At 50.4% G+C, this 14,332-nt stretch overlaps 1 protein-coding gene across 5 annotated transcripts in view; it reads right to left on the reverse strand.

The window, feature by feature from the left end:
* The window catches only part of XYLB (xylulokinase), a 71,149-nt gene that overhangs the window by 37,198 nt on the left and 19,619 nt on the right, over positions 1-14,332 (reverse strand). For all 5 annotated transcript variants that reach the window (XR_009214549.1, XM_032162048.2, XM_032162050.2 and 2 more), the window contains 10 exons: positions 14,078-14,206; positions 12,945-13,010; positions 11,562-11,634; positions 9,636-9,754; positions 7,033-7,114; positions 5,275-5,315; positions 4,525-4,640; positions 3,556-3,671; positions 2,794-2,867; positions 453-549 (listed from right to left, as the gene is read on the reverse strand). Coding sequence is in view for 4 of the 5 variants with exons in the window: in XM_032162048.2 (XP_032017939.1) it covers positions 453-549; positions 2,794-2,867; positions 3,556-3,671; positions 4,525-4,640; positions 5,275-5,315; positions 7,033-7,114; positions 9,636-9,754; positions 11,562-11,634; positions 12,945-13,010; positions 14,078-14,206 (913 nt within the window). In the remaining variant the exon portion in view is untranslated. The remainder of the gene's footprint in view (positions 1-452; positions 550-2,793; positions 2,868-3,555; positions 3,672-4,524; positions 4,641-5,274; positions 5,316-7,032; positions 7,115-9,635; positions 9,755-11,561; positions 11,635-12,944; positions 13,011-14,077; positions 14,207-14,332) is intronic.

Here is a 14,332-nt window from a genome sequence, read left to right on the forward strand (position 1 = left end):
ACATCCCCCTCTTCCCTGTCCGAGCTGAAAGACCCAGACTGTGTTCCACAGGCAATGGGACCTGGCCAGGCTGGAAGGCCAAGATCCACTCATGTCCCCAGACCTTGCACTGCCTATGTCTTTGCAGTCCAGAGCTCAGGACAGCTCATCTGCAGCTTGGGGCTTAGGGTTTCAGAAAGACTATTCCCAAGTCTTACAGGTCCTGGCCAAAAGGTCAGGCTATTGTGGACACAGCTGAGAAGCGGAAACAACCTGTCTGCTATTCTATGCTTGCCTACAAGTGCCAATTGACACTTTCTCATCCCATCCCCGAGGTCAGGCTCCACCTCCCTCCTGCACAAGTCCCCCTGTAAGAAAACTTTAGTAGATATTGCCCCACTAGCCCTGGCCCCCAGGTGTGAGCTGGCCCTGAGCCCCCACCCTGGGACACATGCTGCCAGTGGCTCACTTACTGACTCGATAGCCCAGGCCTTCTGCATGAATCCTCTTGGCCATGAATTGTCCTTCAATCAGTGCTCGAACCTCCACATCCCCAGGGAATGCTGCGACCTGTCTCCGGGAAAAGGTGGGCACAGAGTAAGGAACTCTCATTGTCCATTCGTGTGTGTGTGCGTGTGTCTGTGTGTGATCTTTTTAAACAACAACCCAGATTTGAAACTCATCGCTGGGCTCTTTAACCACTATCTTTGCCTGTCACACACACTCACACAAACACACTACTCAAGCACACAAGCTCACAGCCTCACATGCATGTCACTTTGAAGAGTCAAGAGACATTACAGAACTTAGTCTCAGGCAGCTGAGAGTTCAAGTTCTACCATTCAGCTCTGCAATCTTCAATAAGTTACATTAGTCTTGCTATCATTCTTTTTCTTAACAAAACGGTGGTAATAGTGGCGCCTGTTTTTTATGGTTGTTGCAATGATCAGATTAGACAACAGAGCCTGGAAAATGCAGTACATACTAGATAAGTGAGAGCCACGGGCTTACGCTGAGATCCCACCCCTGTGGCATGTCCTTCAAGCTAGCACTGACGGGCATCAACCCTAGGCTCACTCCTGCTTCTCTGGCACCTGAGACCAATGCTAGAACCTGCTGCCATCCCCCTCATAAACAGCTACACTCTAATCTTACTGACCTTCTTCTAGTTCCCAAGCTGCTCCCTCTGCCTGAAAGTCTGTCCTACTCTTTCCATGGTGAGATCCTGAGTACTTTCAGGTCTCAACCTAAAGGCCACCTTCTCAGAGAGGCCCAGGCCCGATCACCCCACCCAGGGTAAGTCTCCAACCTGCCCACCAGCTGCTTTCCTTTGCAGCAGTCTGTTCTTCTGCCTCCTAGCCTTAGCACCTGCTGCATTCATGTACGTGCTCATTCAGTCGTCTACTGTCCCTCTCCCTCCTAGACAGCAGGCTCTGGAGAGCAAGGGTCACCGATGTTTTGTTCTCCTTTGTGTCCCCGGTGCCTGGCACCAATCATACATATCTGCTGGTTGAATGAATGAGTGAAAAACACTACTTTCTCCTTGACAAATCTAGGATTGATATGCATGAAAGAGAACAGGCACAGCTTCTCACTCTAACAAAAGAAACCAAACTGATCCTCCATCAGAAGATTGAGATGAACTTCCTACTTTATACAAAGCTTTCCATTCATAATCCAACATGTAGTGCCATCATCTGCCACTGAATCCAATGCCAACTCTGACAGTTACAGTTTCCAGACAGAGTGTCTCACGTAAACCCCCCATTTACTGGGGTCAGAAACATCTCTCAGGTACAACCCAAAATGTGGTGATGACTCTCCAGTGACTCTCTAGCAGCAATGTCAATTTTGAGCAGCAAGAACCAACTAAATCCTTCCCAAGAAAGGTCACATTGTGGAGGAGAAAGAAAACAGCAGCTTCAGAGCCAGAGAGGAATGGGTTTGAGCCCCCTCCACCATCTATGACCTTGTGACTCTGGGCAGATTATTTAGCCTGAGCCTCTGAGTCTCAACCTCTCCATCTAGAAAGAGGAACAATAGTGCCTATTGCTTTGAAAAGTAAATGATAGCCAGGCATGGTGGCTCACACCTGTAATCCCAGCATTTTGGGAGGGGGCGTATCACTTGAGGTCAGGAGTTCGAGACCAGCCTGGCCAACATGGAGAAACCCCTGTCTACTAAAAATACAAAAATTAGCCAGGCGTGGTGGCTTTCGTCTGTAATCCCAGCTACTCAGGAGGCTGAGGCAGGAGGATCATTTGAACCCACGAGGTGGGGGCTGCAGTGAGCCGAGATCATCCCGCTGCACTCAAGCCTGGGCAACAGAGCAAGACTCCATCTCAAAAAATTTAAAAACAAAAGAAAAGTAAATGAGGAAGGTATAGAAAACCATGAGCACAATGCCTGGCACCAAATGGGCTCAATAAACGTTAGTACCTCCCGGGCTCAGCAGCTCTTTCAACCAGGAGGAAATTCATGATCTCAAGATCCATGGGTTCTTGATGGGTATAGGATAAAACTCGCCAAGGAAATAAGCTCTGTGATACCCAATGATAGTGTTAGCATTTGTTAAATAGGAAGAGAACTCTCAGGTTTTCTGCATTCCTCCCTGAGGGAAAGGACCGTTTCTGTCTTAGGTCCTGCAGATTCCCCAGGATCTAGAATGCACCCTGGCACACCACAAGTGTGTATGATATCAATGGATGAGTGAATGAATGAAGTCCCTAAAAGTAACATAATTTGATAGACAATTTTTAAATTTTACACTCACAAATGGAGCCAATGTAACTCCAACACCAACAGCACACGTACCTTGCGGTTTTCTATGTTAAACCTATGACGTCCAATAATTTCAGGGGTGATCTCCATTACATCAAAATAAAAACCTGAAATAAAACCAGGAAGAGATTAGCCGTCATTAGTCAAAAAACAAAAGATCAGCTTCTCAACAGACTTAGAGCAGGACAAAATCACCCCATATTCCTGGGTCCCCTGGCTCTCTTTCATCCCCCAGATGAGACCTGTGAATATTCTCAGTTCCTTCTCTCCAACAGGATAGAAGGGAACCAGGGAGCCCTGAGCTAGCTTTTCTCAAAGACAACTCTTCCTGCTCTCACTTGGCAGCCTGAAATAGGAAGCAGCTGCCCAGCCAATCCTAAAATACCAACACAGGTTTGACCAAGGGAGGCACAGCCCCTCCCTGCTCAGGCCTGCCCAGACACTGGGCACTTTTCCTTGTGCCTGGGGCAGAGGGCTGTGAACGGGGATACACCAGGGTAGAGGCTGCCCTCTCTGATGCTGTCACCAGGGGCTTGGTGGGGACAGAAGACGTAGCTATGGCCTGATGCTCTGCTCAGAGCAGAAGCCAAGGACAGCCTTACAGCCCCACCCTCGCTCAGAACACAGGGTTCCACAGCAGCTTGTAGGATGTGTGGAATAGAAGTGCAGACAGACAGGACTCCCCTGGACTTCTCCATGGCCCTCCTCTCCCCCAGCTCATGGGGCCCCAGGCCCTGTCCCTCCAGCCGGCAGCTGCTGACCCTTCACAGGCCTGGGCATCACCAACTGGCCTACCCAGGTTTCCGCCGTTGCCCATCTCTGTGGACTGCAGTGCCTTAGAGAAATCGCTCCAGGAACGGGACGCAGACTCGTCGCGGATCTTCTCTCTCATGAGGGAGCCATTTTTAAAGCTGCAGAAGAGGGCATAGCTCTGAGGGAGGGAGCTGGTGCTTGCTGACTGGACCCATGAGTTTCAGTGAAGAGACCCAGAGAGAAGAACTGCAGGTCAGGCTGGACCACAACCCCTAGTCAGTGCACAGCAGGCTCTGAAACTTAGGTATCGGAGGCTCTTCCTCAGATTCAGGCCCCTGAACGTCCCTGGGAGGCGCCGGAAACGCCCTTGTCTTGGGCTGTTTACACAGGAGGCTGACACAGAGGAGCCCCAGGTAGAGATGAGGAGCTCGGGTTTCTGCACATTCTACCACAGGCACAATGAGGGAGGGCTAGATTAACTAGCCACATTCTCCAATGGTTCTTAGGGCTTAGGAGCTCAGAAACCATTTCCCTCAGTAGCTTTGGACAGGTCTCTAAAGGCCTGTGGTCAGAGCACAGAGCACGTCCCTTCCATGAGAGCTGTCGGGAGGCAGGATGTCCTTCCCGCCATTTGCTGAGGGTCCACCACATGCCAGACAGGTCACAGTAACAATGTGAGGTAAATGCTCTTACCCTCCCCATCTCATGAGGAAAGTGTGGCTCAGACATGCCACACTACAGAGTTTGCCCAAGGTCACACAGGATATAGGTGGTGAGGATAGAATTTGAACCTGGGCTTGAAGGACACAGGGTCTTGGGTTATTCCCCACCCAGCTCTGCTGTCAGCAAGAGCCGGTGAGTCCTTGCGGGTCTCAGTTGCCCAGCAGAGCCTGGGAAAGTGGAGGGAGTCATTCCAGAGCTTAGTGGAATGACTTGGGGTCCTCAAGATGGTGCCAGATCTGCCCACAACTCCTCACCCAGGGAATGGTGCCAACCAACACCCAGGCTCACCACAGGAGTGCCATGTAGTGCTGGGAGTCAACCGGGTTGCAGAAGATGTGGCCTTCCAGGGCAGGCATGGGCTCTTGGAGCCAGAGAAACAGGGTGTCACTGGTGCCCAGGCTGACCTGGGGAGAGATGGGCAGAGGTGGGGCGCCTTGGGTTTTGCCCACACACGCTGCCCTCTGCCAGCGACGCGCTGTACTTCCCCCACCTTAACCCTGTCACTTCACTCATGCTGCAGATCTCAGATGCAAGGCCACTTTCTAAGAGCCACTTCTGACCCTCCCACACCAGATGAGCCAGGAGTTAGCTCCCCAGATGCAGATCTCATGGATCTTCTGTGCTGATTTCCCACAACTGCATCTAAATCATGGTTTGGGTGATGACTGGTTCCCCACATGACTTTCCTACTAGAAGGAGGAATGCCTGGGTTATGTCTTCCTTATTCATCTGGGCTGCTCACAGCCCTCTGGCCCCGTATCTGACCCTCTGCCACTGCATGCACTAAGACTGGCCACTGTGAAGCAGGCAGGGGTCCTGCCCATCTAGCAAAGAACAATGACTTTCTGAGAAACATGTGCGCTCCCATTCCCTCCCTCCACTGTCTTTTGGAACCGGCAGACACTCTGATAAGTAGCAGAGATCCTGCTGGGACCCAGATCCCAGGGTCTGGGTCCCAGCAGGATCTCTGCTACTTATCAGAGTGTGGGTGTGAATGTGGAAACAGAAAGAGCCTATGGGTGTGGGAAGTCACCTTACCGCAATGTCACCTTCCTCCAGTCTCATGCCTGCCAGCGACGCTGAGAATGGGAGGGGAGCTTCTGGTTAGCTGGCAGCCACGTGGGAACCACAAAGCAAACCACAGGGCTCTCCAGGCAGGCGCACAGCCCCCACCTCCAACCCCCGCCCACACCCTAGGGTGGAGGCAGGAGCAGGGGGAGCTGAGGGCTCAGGAGGCCCTAAGAGGAGAAGGTCATAGTGGTCAGGGGGTGGAGTCTCTGTTAGCAGGGCCTCTGATTTGAGTTTTGAAGTCTCTTCCCTGAAGGGGTCCAAACATCCCTCCACTGTCAGGCACTCCCGAGACTGCAGAGAATCAAGGAGGCCAAGACAAGACACCAAGGATATACAGCAGAGAAAGACAAAGGCAGTAATGGAAAAGAAGGGGGTGAGGTTATGTTCACTCTCTGTGCCCTGCCTTAGACACAAAGCCCACAACAGCAGTCTTTTTTTTTTTTTAAGAGATCTATAGGTGGGGTCTCACTCTGTCACCCAGGCTGGAGTGCAGTGGCATGATCGTAGCTCACTGCAGCCTCGAACTCTGGGATCATGCAATCCTCCCACCTCCGCCTCCCAAGTAGCTAAGACTACAGGTGCACACTACCATACCTGGCTCACAACAGCAATCTTTATCTGACTTGATTGCTGAAGGGCCCCAGTGCTGAAGGAAGGCCTGGCACATAATAGGCACTCACTAAATGCTGAGTGAACATGTGAATAAAGGTGAAATGGGAGTGAGGAACAGGTGCACTCAAACACTGCCACTGAGGTTCAATCAGCAGTGTGTGTGTCAGAAGCCTTGGATCTAGGAATCCCACCTTTGAGAACTTATCCTATAACAACAAAGAGACGAGACCGAATGTGCATCTCAACATCGTTTGCACTGCCCAGACACTGAAGCAACACCACCCTCCATCCATCAGGGACCAGTGAAATAAATGCTGGGACAATTGAGCTCTAGACAACCGTTAAAATGAGAAAGATACTGCCTAGGGTGATTAAAAGAAACAATGCTTATTTACGAGCACAGAAAGAAGACTGAAAGGACAGAAATTAATCTTTCTAATTAAGGTTAAAATTAACCTTTCTAGTTAGTGTTAAATGTAACCCTAATCTGGTGGATCATTAGAAAAAGACTTACTTTTCCTGGGGTGGGGCTGAGGGGTAGTAGTTAGGGTGTTATTCAGTGTAGCCCACCTGGCCTTCCTTCAGAGATCCGAGGGCCCCTCCAGGAGTGGCTTCAGGACTACCCAGAGGAGAGGAGGAGGAAGAGAAGAGGCTAGGGAAGGAGATGAGGTGTCTGGACGAGAAACAAGTCATTGCTGCAGATCAGATGACAGGGCAGAGACTTAAAACCATGTCCTAGAGGAAGGGTTAGAGGAATTGAGCTATTCATCTTGGAACGGAAAAGACAGGTTAGGGATGGGGTGGGCATGACTACCTTCCATAATCATTGGGCAGTTTTCATCCAGAGAGAGCAGACTGACCAGCTCCTGAGGGCAGAGTCGGAGCTAAGATGGGGCACGTACAAGGAGTCAGATCGCAGGGTGGGAGTGGTGAGGCATGACCACAGAAGGCTTCACCAAGAGGCTGGACTGGAATTCTCAAACATCCAGCATGGGTGGGGGTGGTGAGGAATGACCACAGAAGGTTTCACCAAGAGGCTGGACTGGAATTCTCAAACATCCAGCATGGACCCAGTCAGGCTCACTGGAGAGTGAAACTCCCCGAGATACTCACCTGGGTTGTCCCCAGTGAAGGCCACCACTTTGCATCCTGGAGGAAATCCATAGCGCTGGACGTAGTAGGAAGAAATGGCTCCCTGAGGGATGGGGATAAAGCAAAGGTGCTCTGTTGAGGTAACTCCCGCCTGCCCAGCACAGCCACCCACCCTTCAGGCCACGAAAATGCTACAGGCTCCAGGTCACCAATGCTGAAGGAATCTTTTGCAGAGCCTGGAGTCACATCACTCCCTGTCACAAACTGAGCATGTCCCTCCTGTTCACAAATCACCAGAGAAGTGCAATGCAGGTTTGGAAACCACGAGCATGAGGTCATTTCAAAAACTGCTGATCTTGAGATTTAAGGTAGAGAGAACAAACCAACCCCTAACTTGTGCTTGCTTTATAAGCTCCAAATTCTAGATATAGCATTAAAAAAAAAAAAAAAAGGTAACAGGACACCAGTAAGCAAACTCATGGGAGCAGATAATGCCTTGCACACTCGCTCTATCACCCCAGCAACTGGATTAACAATAATTGGACATGAACGTGCAGAGAGCAATGTTCTAAGGAAAGTAATCCAAAAAAGACAAGTGTGCAGGGAGGGCTATCTGAGCACTACCTGCAAAAAGAGGGATGATGAAAAACATGGGTCTTGCATGGTTCCCCCACACGTGACACCTATGTGACAAATGAAAATGCCTTTTCAGAGTCAGTTCTTTCCCGATCCTCAAGCTGCTTGTCTGCACAGGCTCCTTCTTGGAGGCATGTGTTCTCGCATAAGGCAAACAAAGCCTGCTCTGAATATCACATCCAACTAAAAGCCATGTGTGGATTACCAGTCCGGGTGGCTTGGCTGTTTTCTGTCTTCCCCTTCTCTGCCTTTCTGACCCGTGTCAGAAAGCGGGTCAGAAAGCTGCGCTGTCAGCTTCCACAGGGCCACATGGCTCTTCCTTCAGCTCTGTGCACTGGCCTCATGGCATACTTTGGATGCTGACGGTTTGGCTTTGACATTCTGCCTCATGGTGGCAGAGGCTGTTTTCAGCATGTCAGTATGAATCATACAAGAAAAACGGCCGAGCACGGTGGTTCACACCTGTAATTCCAGCACTATGGGAGACTGAGGCAGAATTGCCCAATCTAAGCAACATAGTGAGACCCTGTCACTACCGAAATAAAAAAAAATTAGGCCGGGCACAGTGGCTCACGCCTGTAATCCCAGCACTTTGGAAGGCCGAGGCGGGCAGATCACGAGGTTAGGAGATCGAGACCATCCTGGCCACCACGGTGAAACCCCATCTATACTAAAAATACAAAAAAATTAGCCGGGCGTGGTGGCGGGCACCTGTAGTCCCAGCTACTCGGGAGGCTGAGGCAGGAGAATGGCGTGAACCCGGGAGGCAGAGCTTGCAGTGAGCCGAGACTGTGCCACTGCACTCCAGCCTGGGTGACAAAAGCAAGACTGTGTCTCAAAAAAAAAAAAAAAAAAAATTAGCTGTGCATGGTGGAGCAAGCCTGTGGTCCCAGCTACTCAGGAAGCTGAGGCAGGAGGATCACTTGAGCCCAGGAGTTGGTGGCTGCAGTAGCTATGATCATGCCACTGCACTCCAAGTTGGGTGACAAGGTGAGACTCTGTCTCTGAAAAGAAAACAAAAGTGCTTCTGTGGCTGAGACTCCCAATGTGAAGTCCTCACAGCAGCCCCTCCTCCACGTGGCCCAAGACTACCAGTTACACGACTCCCTCCAGGCCTCAGGGTGCCCTTGTCCCTTCTTCACACCAACACTCTGTCCCACCCAGAGTTCCTTCTGGTTGTTCTGGCTCTGTGGTAAGCATTTCCCACCAAGGGGCCCCAGGGGCAGGACCCAGATCTTTTTCTCTCTCTCTACTCCACTGTCCCCACAGGACAATGGAGAACAGGGCTGGCCAAGTAGGACACCCCAGGGCATTCACAGCCAGTGTCCACTGCAAATGGGTGGGGCCGCTGTGATGGGTAAATGTTTTTCCCATTACCAGTGGGACCAGGCACTATTTTTTAAGTGCTTTAAAGTATTAACGCATCTAATTTGCACAACATCCCTGTAAGATGAATAGCATCATTCCCCTTGTTCCAGATGAGGAAACCGAGACAAAAAGTCACAAAGCTGGTAGAACCAGAATTCAGTCCCAGGCTGTCCAGTGCCAGGGCCTGTGTTGTGCCAGCCCCACTGGTATTTCTTTCTATTTTCCCCAAGGCCGCCTCCTTCAAGCTTCATCAGTAGTCCCTAGAATTTCAGCACTCTGTACATTTTTTCTTTAGATATGCAATCACCTGCCATTTTTATCCCTATTCTAACAAATTTCTAGTGGAATTTTCCAAAGTCCCACCGACCATGAGGCATGTACCTGAGCACCTACTATGCGCAAGGCACTGATCCAGACACTGACTTACATCTTAGGCTAAACTGAAGACCCTGCATGTGTATGCCTGTGGGTGAGTGAACAAATAAGGGAGTGTGCAGTGTGTGTGTGTTGTGTTTGTGTGTGTGTGTGTGTGTGTGTGTGTGTGTGTGTGCGCGCGCTACAGTGCTTCCTTGGTAGCTGCCAGCTCTTAAATGAGCCACATCGCCAGAAAGGAGACCTACCACAACTGAGCATGATGGTACTGGTGGGCCAAGCTTCTCCTCTAAATGAGGTGCACAGGCACCAAGGCAAGCCTGGGACCAGACTTTATCCTGTATCTGCAACAAATTCATTCCAGAACCTGAGGAAGGAAGGAAACAAACAACAGACAATCTTGAAAATGGACGTTTTGTGAAAATGCACAAATCTGGCACAGAGAAGATAATTGTCTTGCCGCAACTTGTACCTGGAGCTCTTTCTTCATGGAAGGTATGTATGCTTGTGTTGTTCTGGAACCAGAGAACCAGAGGCCAGAGGGGCCCTTGGAAACACACGGCACCACACCTCCTCCAAATATTCCTCATCAACTCAAACACTACAGTTAGCTTGGAAATCTGCTGCTCAAAGACCTCCCAGGGGGCCTGGAACTAGCAGCAACACACTGACCAGGAACCACTCTCCATGTCCCTTAGGTTTCCAGGTCAGCCCCCGGGGATTTCTCAATCTCAACTAACTTTTCAAGGAAAGGTCTCAGAGTCCTCTAAACTTCCTCCTGGTCACTGAGATCAACCTACTAGCTCTTTCCTAAAACATCCTCCTTCTCCCAAGGCTTCCCTGAGGATTGGAAAGGACAGGGAACCCAGAGCACGGGTGGAGAGACCTCCTCCTCCACTGGGCCAAGGTAGAGACAGACAGAGGTGGGCTGGGATGCTGATGGTGTCACCTGCCCAGGTGAAATGAGGAGGTGACATCTCAGGTGAGTGAAGGGGGGCAGAGTGGAGGGCCCAGCTGTGGCCGAGGAACGTAAACCTCTGGAATGCGCCCCGGAACAGCTGCTGTGGTTATCAGCCCTGTGGCAGGTGTGCAGAATGGGTGGACATGTAGGCTACTCCAAGTTGACTGTTCTGCCTGTCTGAGTTCTACAGAGCTAGCTGTAGGGAACCCTGTTGCCTCCTCCAGATTGTGAGGGACTCTTAACAGCACTCTTTAGTCACTTTCCCTCCTGAAACCAGAATAAAGCCTGGCATACAACAGCCCTCAAAAACTTCCCATGGACTCCCACGAGGCTCAGAGCATCCCAGGCTCCATTCTGAAGCCACGTCCATGGCTCTGGGCTCCTGCCCTGCATTCTGTACCCCCATTCTGTCCACACTCCTCTCACTCTTACACTCATCTAAGAGTTCCTGCGGCAACCTCCTCCCAGGTTTCCCTCCTCACTGGCATCAACTGCAATTTATTTTTTTCGGGGTTTTGATTCTAGAAGCTCATAAATCTCATGAGTTCACCAAATGTGAAACAAAAACTTTAATAGCTCCTTGCAGGAGCCAGGCTCCATGATCGCCCCTACTGATCCCCACCTCCTGGTGTTCACCGCTTGTGAGGTTCCCCCCAACATTATACTGGGTCAACTGTACCTAGTGTGTGACCAGTAAGATGAGACAAAAGTCATGGCACGGCACTTCAAGATTAGGGTATAAAAGACTCCTCAGCTTCTGCTTGGCCTCTGTCTCCTCCCTCTCTGCAGTGTCACTAATAGCCCCATAAAGAGGCCCACATGTGAGGAACTGAGGCCTCTTGCCTGTAGTCATGTGCATGATGCTAGAAATGGATCCTCTAGGCCCCAGTCAACCCTTCAGATGACTGCAGCCCCAGCTGCCAGCTTGACTGCCACCTTGTGGGAGATCCTGAACCAGTACCTCCCAGCTAAGCTGCCCCGCATTCCTGACTCTCAGACACTAGGTGAGAAAATAAACATGGTGGTCTTCAGCTGCTAAGTGTTGGGGTCATTTGTTATGTGGTAAAAGATAATGAACACACTTCCTTCCTGGCAATAGATGACAGGGCTACAAGATTGGCACCCACGGGGGGTAGATGGGGCTCCCACTACCTGTACACCCATATGCCACATGCACGCTGCCCAGGCACCCACCCCATACCCCGAGGCTCACCATCGCTGTAGTCAATAGGGGAGTAAGAGCCAAGAAACAGGGAAGCAGCAAAGCTACTGACCAAAGAAATTCTCTGTAAAGGAAAGAAACAGTGAGAGGTACCTCACTTCCACATACCCTACGCTACTGAATGCTTCTGACACACACACAGCATGAAAAAAAAAATTGGAGAGGGAAGGGGAAACTTTGAACAAAAGGCCCAAGTAATGATGGAGACTGTGCATCTCAGATAGGAGCAGCTGGAATACCATGAGCGGACTCCTAGGGAGAGCATTCATTCTCTACAGTTTCTGATGGGCCATAAAACTGCCAAGTTCAAAAGAGACAAAAACCAAAAGTCCTATGAGAAAGGGCTTAGGGAAGCTGCGTTTCCATCCGGAATCCACATGCTGGGGAATGTGTGCCCTGATTTCCTTCCTCTATTTCCTTGGCATTTACTTCTGGTCACAAGGGAAGTGGATGTGTGGCCTCAGAACTAACCAGGACACTCTCAGGGCTTCAGGAAAGCTGGCTCCTCAGAAGCCACAGACCCTGAGCACTAGCCAGAAAAATAGATGATGGATTTTCAATGCCACCCTGAGGGTCTGTACTTCCACATGAGAATCATGGGCCTTTGGAACTGTGGAGAGAATGTTATCATCTCCTGTCCTGTCAGGCCAACTTCGTTCCACACACAGAATTTAGGGAGGGTTTTCACCCCTCCACCCAAAGCCTACATTAATGGCTAATGCTGCCGAATAATCTGGAACCTCAAATCATTAAATAATAAACCACATGTTAATTTCTAAGATTAAAAAGGTGCTTTGGTTTAACGTGAGCTGATCGTTTCCTTATCACAAGATGAAAATCACTAGCCAGGGTGTGGGGCTGTTTATCAGGCAGCAACAAGTGCTGGCTTCAGCAACTGTGGAGCCAGGAATGAACGTGGGTTCCTGTGACAGAGGCTCTGGCTGAAGGGCCACAGCTGGGGACACAAACACCCAGTCCTATACATTTCCAAAGAAAACACTGGCCCTATGCCAATCATGTGCCTGGTAGCCCTCCTGTGTTAACCATATAGGAAAGTGAGCACACACAGCCTGCTCAGACACCCAGATCTTCCACTCAGGTGGTCTCAGGAACAGGTCAGCCCCCAGTGCTCCCACCTGGACCCTCACCCTCACCCTTCTGGTCAGGAGAACCCCTGACTTCTCTTTCCCACATTCCATTCTTCCCCTCCTCTTTGGAAATGTCCTGACAATGAGAAAAAGCAAATCGAATATATCATTTGTTAATGTCTGCTTATCAATGTTTTCAGTCACTGCACGTAAGATGTATCTATTCTAACATATTATGAAAAGAATTCAACTGTGACTTTCAATCAAACAGGAACATTTAACCAACCTCCGTATGTGAGTAGGCCTCAGGGTTCTGCTGGTAAATTTTTGCAATTTGGTTTCCTGTAAAACGCTGGAAAAGGAATATAAATTCTTAGAAACCCAAATCCTACACAGAATGAATAATCACCTCCATAAAATGAGTTTAATGTAGCATGCTCTGGATAGGAGTAGGTACCATAAAAGCTTTTAAAAGTAAGCCCCAAGCAGGCACAGTGGCGTGTGCTTGTAATCCCAGCTACTCAAGAGGCTGAAGCAGGAGCTCTGGAGCCCAGGAGTCCAGCCTGGGCAACACAGTGAGACCTTGTTTCTAATAATTAAATATTTTAAAAATAAGCATTAAATCTGTTTGATATCTACTGAACAATGTGATCTTGGCCGTTGAATCCTTAAAATGTCCTTAGTAATCAAATACTCAGGTAGTAAACAATGGCTCTGCACTCACAGGATAGAGAAGTGAGTAACTTCTGGGCCATCCTGGAGGGCCTCTCCACATCAGGACTGGACAACCCTGAGTGAATAACCCTTGCTCTTCACACAGCATGGTGACCGTTCTGACCAAGGCACCAGACGGGGGATCGGGGTATTTTCCCCACCCACATATTGTTATTTCAGGTGGCCCAAGTAGAGTTGGCCCTATCCCCAAAACTTCTACTCCAGCGAGGTCATGTGACCCAAGCTGGCCTAATCACAATCACCCCTGGGGACATGGTTGAACCAGTGGAACAGAGACATTATATTTTTTTCTTTTTTTTTTTTAACATTGCCAGGCACTACGCTAAGTGCCTTACATGCACTGACTTCTTTCAGCTTCAAACCTACCTAAAACATAAGTCCTGTTGTAATCCCCAGGTTACAGACAATGAGAGGAGGTGCCCTCTCATTGAGGGGGTGCGCTCACCCCCATGCACAGCACCTCCCTGTCAGGAGCACAGCCATGTGCACACCCAGCCTGGCCTGGGAACACACAGGGCGGCAGGTGGCCTGGATCAGGACCCAGGGGCCAGAGTGCCTGTTGCTGGCTCCGCAGGGCCAACACCTCCACGACCTCATGTGATCCCCACAGAGGCAGGCCACCCACTATGCCTCCAGGGCCTGCAACCAGACCACCCCCTGCACCCCCCTGCATCCTCAGCCTACCTCATAGGCGCGGGACCCCGTGAGGCAGCTGAGAGCCTGAGCCCCGCCAACGGCAGCCTCCAGCTGGCGGCACTGGGCTGTGGTGCTGGAGTCCATCCACACTGGGCAGTCGCTGATGGAGAAACAGTCCTGGGAAGGAGGGCAAAGGCGCAGGCTTAAGCTCCATCCGCTGACTTGGAGATCTGCCCCAGGGCTGGCGGTCACACTGCCCATCAAGGCAGTCGTGACGCTTCTTCCCATGTGATCTTGGTTGGG

The sequence above is a fragment of the Hylobates moloch genome, unplaced genomic scaffold (assembly GCF_009828535.3).
Source record: "Hylobates moloch isolate HMO894 unplaced genomic scaffold, HMol_V3 SCAFFOLD_8, whole genome shotgun sequence".
Classification (NCBI taxonomy): Eukaryota; Metazoa; Chordata; class Mammalia; order Primates; family Hylobatidae; genus Hylobates; species Hylobates moloch.